At 45.3% G+C, this 6,866-nt stretch overlaps 1 protein-coding gene across 1 annotated transcript in view; it reads left to right on the top strand.

Moving 5' to 3' along the window:
* The window catches only part of LOC123760538 (paired mesoderm homeobox protein 2B), a 175,277-nt gene that overhangs the window by 25,058 nt on the left and 143,353 nt on the right, over positions 1–6,866 (top strand). Inside the window, exon 2 of the mRNA XM_045746229.2 lies at positions 6,611–6,640. Within this exon, the coding sequence (XP_045602185.1) occupies positions 6,611–6,640 (30 nt within the window). The remainder of the gene's footprint in view (positions 1–6,610; positions 6,641–6,866) is intronic.

Raw genomic sequence — 6,866 nt, 5'->3', positions numbered from 1 at the left:
TTTCTTCTCGTAATTAAGTTGCTTAGTGCTTAACCTCGAAGGCTGATTATATTTCACCCAAGATATTAGAAGAATTTTGTCATAATTGAGCCATGGCGGGGCTTATGACTGATATAAGGGGTGCGGAAGACTGTGCCTCTGGTAGTTGGGCCATGGCGGTTGTGCGGGCGGGAAGTGGCGGGCTGCCCACGCCAGCACCGCGCCGCCATCTTGACTCTTGTGGCGGGAAACCTTTGTTGACGCGCGATTTAAATTTACTGGTAAAGTTTGTCCCTTGGAACTTTAACGTGAAACTCTTCTACTGAAATTGCTCAAAGCCGAGTTGACTCGCTATTCCTTCGCTAAATGCTACTGATAAAATAAATAAATAAATATATTAGTGCAATTGAGATTGGCAGATTTACGAGAAGTGGTCGGCCATCTTGGCGTGACGTCAGCAGCGTGTTTGCAGACTTGTGAGGAGAAAAACAGGAGTGTCTTGCTATTGATCCCTAAAGGAGGCTACTCCCAGTCACCACTTCACTCACCAGCGATGGCGCCAGACCCTACACCCAAAACTATTCTATTTGTATTCCTTTTAACTCTCGCTCGCAATTTGCGCACATCAACACGTCAATGTTGTTGTCTACCTGCATCGCCTTTGCATTTTCTGGCAACTTTATGTAAGTATTGCTATGGCGTTCATCCTAGGGAATGTCTGTTGCATATTTGCTGTTATTTTTATAATTAAAAAAATATGCATTTAATTTAAAATGTTCAAGCCAATGGTATGACTTCAAATTGTTTAATATAACGCTATAGTAACCACCACGTCACACAAGTATTAATACTGGGCAGGGTGTGACACGCAGTAGTGACGCTTGACGCGACTTGTAACAAGAGGATCACTCCTCACACACACACACACACACACACACACACACACACACACACACACACACACACACACACACACACACACACACACACACACACACACATACACATACACACACACACGCACACGCACACGCACACGCTCACGCACACACACTCTCTCTCTCTGTCTGCCTCTGTCCATAAACTGAGAGAAAGCAGGATAAGAGGGCATAGGCGGAAGCTGGAAGCACAAATGAATCGAAGGAATAGCCACAGTGCTCCGCATGACGTATGAATCACAGTCTGGTTGATCAGGCATTCCTGATATCTGATCATAGCAGGTGGACCCCACAGCAGGTGGACCCCACAGCAGGTGGACCCCTCAGCAGGTGGACCCCACAGCAGGTGGACCCCACAGCAGGTGGGTTCCACCCGCCGTCTGGTAGCCAAAGTTGGCAGATTTTATGTTGTAATTATTGATATGGAATCGAGTTGGTACCGTCGCATGGTTGTGGTACCGTATCATAGTTATGGTATCGACGCTAGTTGCGATACCGTCGCTAATTGCGGTACCGCCGCTATTTGTTGTGGTATCGTAGCAAGTTGTGGTACCATCGCCAGCTGTGGTAACGTTGCATGGTTGAGGTACCGTCACATGATGATGTACCTTCCAAGTATAAGGTACCATCGCAAATTGAGGTATCGTCGCAAGTTAAGGTACCGTTTTCTTTGGTCCTAGACAATGTTCAAGACTAAAGTATTCTTGCTGGCTGGCCAGTAGGCTCTTCCGATGGACTTAATAACCCTCTAGAAGTGAATAGACCTTAAACCAAAAACTAACATCTAATGTTATATTCTTCAGCTGTATTTTGAACGTGTTAGGCGCCCCGAGCTTATGTAGCTCAGCTTATCCCCAAGAGCTTTAAAAATTTTAATTTACAGCCTCTAGCAAGATGGAGATTAAGAAGGGTGACATGATTGGAGTACGTAAATGGATGAAAGGGCATAACAAGGAGGAATATAAATAAAGTTTTCAATATATTACCATAAATTAGAACACGAAACAATGGATGCAAACAGGAAAACGTCTTCGTTTAATATTGGTTTAGAAGTAGAGTTTAGGTGGAAATATACAGGTGCTGCCCGGTATGGGCCAATAGGCCTTCTGCAGTTTCATTCATTCTTATGAATGTGGATGTATTTATAAATTAATGAAATATGAGAAATGACACATTGGTTGACGAGAGAGAGAGAGAGAGAGAGAGAGAGAGAGAGAGAGAGAGAGAGAGAGAGAGAGAGAGAGAGAGAGAGAGAGAGAGAGAGAGAGAGTGTCGTATCATTACTCTTGTATAACACACAAAAGCGCCTTCCCGGCTCACTTGCACCATGAATTAATGAAGAAAAAACGTGCACATATGAATTCAGCATTTTAAATGAATAACGCTACACTTTTCATTAATTGTTTACGTTAAGCCCATATAATATAGAAGACAGTACAACGCGGTGACATCAGTAATTTTCACTCTGATCCATCCACCGCGCGTAGACTCATACACACACGCATACGTATGTACACCCCGAGGGAGTACTTTAAGGTACATATCTCCTGCAGTATGGTGAATAAAGCCAATGGCAATCATGTATAGACTAATGAGTAAATATATACTTTAGCTCAGCATAAACCGTAGGTCCTGACCTTGTTGCTGTTGATTCTTTCCTGTTCCTGTATATATATCTAGAGGGAGAAGATATATACCTTCTTAACAGACGGGATCTGTCTTGGCCTCTCTCGGCTCTCCTTCCTCTCTCTCTCTTTCGTTACTAGATGTTATTTTTCCACAATTTGCTTCTTGCCGTTTTCTTTTCTACTTTTAACTTTTTTATGTACACCCAAATTGTGTTCTATTTATAATGCCTTTTATTATTATTTTCACTTGTTTCTTTCCCCCTTACTTCTAATCATTCCTTTACTTTATCCGATTCTTTTTTTTCTCTTTACTCCTACATATTTTCCTTATTTTTTTTCTTTTCGTCGTATTGTTACGTTTCTTCTTATTATCTGCATCTTTATCTCTCTTTCATCTTCTTCCCTTATATCGTCTATCTCTCCCACTCTCTTTCCATCACCCGACGTGATAATGGTCCGAGACGGACCGAAACGTCGTTGTTTCATTATTTTCTGACGTGTGGGTTTCTCATCTTATCTTCAGCCCCGTTATTGTGACTCATCGTCTGCAGACTTCACTATTTGTGTATGTATATATATATATATATATATATATATATATATATATATATATATATATATATATATATATATATATATATATATAAATATATATATATACACTACATGATTTAGTAATTAATGCAAACAATAAAACAAAAATTTCAATAAATGCAGACACCTTTTTTTACAGATATAATAAACAAAAACTTTCTCCTTTCATATTCTATAAATTTAAAATAAAAAAAAATCCAATTTATAGTCTTAGTTTAATATTATCGGATACTATTTTAATATGGCGAGGTTTAATAGTTGTTTCGAAACCTCGTGTACGAACGGTAGTTTTCTGAGACAAACCTGTTAATTAGAGAGTTTGAATCTCTCGCGTGAATATAATGCAAACAAGAATCCTAATTCGACTTGTGCCTGTATTTGTGACAACGTGTCCGCTCGTTAACTGCTTATTAGTTTGCTCAACAACGCATTTACTGTTAAGATTTACAAGGAATTTTTAATACGAGGACATCAAGAGTCTTAAATGCCGCGTTGATAAACAGTTTAGCTATTTATAAGGATTTATAAAGACTTCTTATGGAATTTGTAATACAAACCTGTTTTAAAACTGTTTGGAATTTGTTGTGTGTGTGTGTGTGTGTGTGTGTGTGTGTGTGTGTGTGTGTGTGTGTGTGTGTGTGTGTGTGTGTGTGTGTGTGTGTGTGTGTGTGTGTGTTTTAGAGTCATTTGTCACTAAACAATTTAAGGTCTCATGTTGAAGGCCACTTAATATAACACTTCTCGATAACAACACTCACTCTTTAGGCTAATAATTGACCTTTAAGATATCATCGATTTGGTATTGATAAACTTTAAAGTACACTTAATATAATTTATTGTAATGACGAAGGAGGTGGTAGCGATGGTGGTAGTGGTGGTGGTGTTGGTGGTTAGTGGTGGTGGTTTAGGTGGTAGTGGTGGTGGTTTAGGTGGTAGTGGTAGTGGTGGTGGTGTAGTGGTAGTGGTGGTGGTTTAGGTGGTAGTGGTAGTGGTGGTGGTGTAGTGGTAGTGGTGGTGGTGTAGGTGGTAGTGGTAGTGGTGGTGGTGTAGTGGTAGTGGTGGTGGTGTAGTGGTAGTGGTGGTGGTTTAGGTGGTAGTGGTAGTGGTGGTGGTGTAGTGGTAGTGGTGGTGGTTTAGGTGGTAGTGGTAGTGGTGGTGGTGTAGTGGTAGTGGTGGTGGTTTAGGTGGTAGTGGTGGTGGTTTAGGTGGTAGTGGTAGTGGTGGTGGTGTAGTGGTAGTGGTGGTGGTGTAGTGGTAGTGGTGGTGGTGTAGGTGGTAGTGGTAGTGGTGGTGGTGTAGGTGATAGTGGTAGTGGTTTAGGTGATAGTGGTAGTGGTGGTGGTTTAGGTGGTAGTGGTAGTGGTGGTGGTGTAGGTGGTAGTGGTGGTGGTTTAGGTGGTAGTGGTAGTGGTGGTGGTTTAGGTGGTAGTGGTAGTGGTGGTGGTTTAGGTGATAGTGGTAGTGGTGGTGGTGTAGGTGGTAGTGGTAGTGGTTTAGGTGATAGTGGTAGTGGTGGTGGTGTAGTGGTAGTGGTGGTGGTGTAGGTGATAGTGGTGGTGGTGTAGGTGGTAGTGGTAGTGGTTTAGGTGGTAGTGGTGGTGGTTTAGGTGGTAGTGGTGGTGGTGTAGGTGGTAGTGGTGGTGGTGTAGGTGGTAGTGGTGGTGGTGTAGGTGGTAGTGGTGGTGGTGTAGGTGGTAGTGGTGGTGGTGTAGGTGGTAGTGGTGGTGGTGGTGTAGGTGGTAGTGGTGGTGGTGTAGGTGGTAGTGGTGGTGGTGTAGGTGGTAGTTGTGGTGGTGTAGGTGGTAGTTGTGGTGGTGTAGGTGGTAGTGGTGGTGGTGTAGGTGGTAGTTGTGGTGGTGTAGGTGGTAGTTGTGGTGGTGTAGGTGGTAGTGGTGGTGGTGTAGGTGGTAGTTGTGGTGGTGTAGGTGGTAGTTGTGGTGGTGTAGGTGGTAGTGGTGGTGGTGTAGGTGGTAGTGGTGGTGGTGTAGGTGGTAGTGGTGGTGGTGTAGGTGGTGGTGTAGGTGGTGGTGTAGGTGGTGGTGTAGGTGGTAGTGGTGGTGGTGTAGGTGGTAGTGGTGGTGGTGTAGGTGGTAGTGGTGGTGGTGTAGGTGGTAGTGGTGGTGGTGTAGGTGGTAGTGGTGGTGGTGTAGGTGGTAGTTGTGGTGGTGTAGGTGGTAGTTGTGGTGGTGTAGGTGGTAGTGGTGGTGGTGTAGGTGGTAGTTGTGGTGGTGTAGGTGGTAGTTGTGGTGGTGTAGGTGGTAGTTGTGGTGGTGTAGGTGGTAGTGGTGGTGGTGTAGGTGGTAGTTGTGGTGGTGTAGGTGGTAGTTGTGGTGGTGTAGGTGGTAGTGGTGGTGGTGTAGGTGGTAGTGGTGGTGGTGTAGGTGGTAGTGGTGGTGGTGTAGGTGGTGGTGTAGGTGGTGGTGTAGGTGGTGGTGTAGGTGGTAGTGGTGGTGGTGTAGGTGGTAGTGGTGGTTGTGTAGGTGGTAGTGGTGGTGGTGGTGTAAGTGGTAGTGGTGGTGGTGTAGGTGGTAGTGGTGGTGGTGTAGGTGGTAGTGGTAGTGGTGGTGGTGTAGGTGGTAGTGGTAGTGGTGGTGGTGTAGGTGGTAGTGGTGGTGGTGTAGATGGTTGTGGTATTGGTACTTATGCATATCAGTACCTACCTCTCTAAGACCCGCCAGGTAACCCTTGAAGTACCTGTTGCGTTACATCATTGTTGAGTCTTGCCTTAGAGCCAGGGATGGAGGTGGCTTCCACAACATCTTGCATCACTGACTTCCCCTTCTTGAGCACCCGTACAAGGTGCAAATATTTCCTTACGTTTCTTCGACTCATCTGTGCTTCCAACTTCCACCATCGTCCTCTGCTTTCACTCTCTTAATTTAAAGAGGCTGCCCTTGTCCACCTTGTCTATTTTTCCTTAGTATTTTGTAAGTTGTGATCATATCCCCTCTGTTTTTATCATTAGAGTTTTGTGTGGGATAGTGATGAAGGTGGTAGAGGTACTGTTGAAATTGTATGTGTTGGGGATAGTGGTGGTGGTGGGGAGGCTGGTGGTGGGGAAGCCTGATAAAAGTAGGGATGGTGGTGGGGGGCTGGTAGTGGTTGTAGGGGGCTGGGGTAGGCTGGTGGTGGTGGTTGAGGGGGGCTGAGGGGGGCTGAGGGGGGCTGGTGGTGGTGGTTGTGGGCTGGTGGTGGTGGTTGTGGGCTGAGGGAGGCTGGTGGTGGTGGTTGAGGGGGGCTTGGGGAGGGTTGTGGTGGTGGTAGTGGGGGCATGGGGGTCGGGGAGGGGGGTGGGGGTCGGGGGTAGTGAGAACAAGCCAGGAGGCAGCCCACAGTGCTGGCCGTAAACAATATTACCCCCGCCTGCTTCCTGTTTTAATTACACACACCACTTTTAAATTACAAAATATTTAGACGGACGCAATTTTATATACACACCGCAGCTAACCTGCTTTCTCCTTTGTTTTGCAGCGTCCTCGCCCAGCAGCTCCTGGCTCCAAGGTAAGCAGCGCCGCACACCTACACACCTCATTTACACACCTCCAAACCCCTTTTACACATCTCTACACTCTTTTACACACCTCCACACCCTTTTACACACCTCCACAACTCTTCTACACACCTCCACACCCCTTTTACACACCTCTACACCCCTTTTACACACTACCAAACCCCTTTTACACACCTCCGCACCCTTTTACACACCTCCACACCCCTTTTACACATC

The sequence above is a fragment of the Procambarus clarkii genome, chromosome 39 (genome assembly GCF_040958095.1).
Source record: "Procambarus clarkii isolate CNS0578487 chromosome 39, FALCON_Pclarkii_2.0, whole genome shotgun sequence".
Classification (NCBI taxonomy): domain Eukaryota; kingdom Metazoa; phylum Arthropoda; class Malacostraca; order Decapoda; family Cambaridae; genus Procambarus; species Procambarus clarkii.
This window is presented reverse-complemented; position numbering and strand designations above follow the sequence as displayed.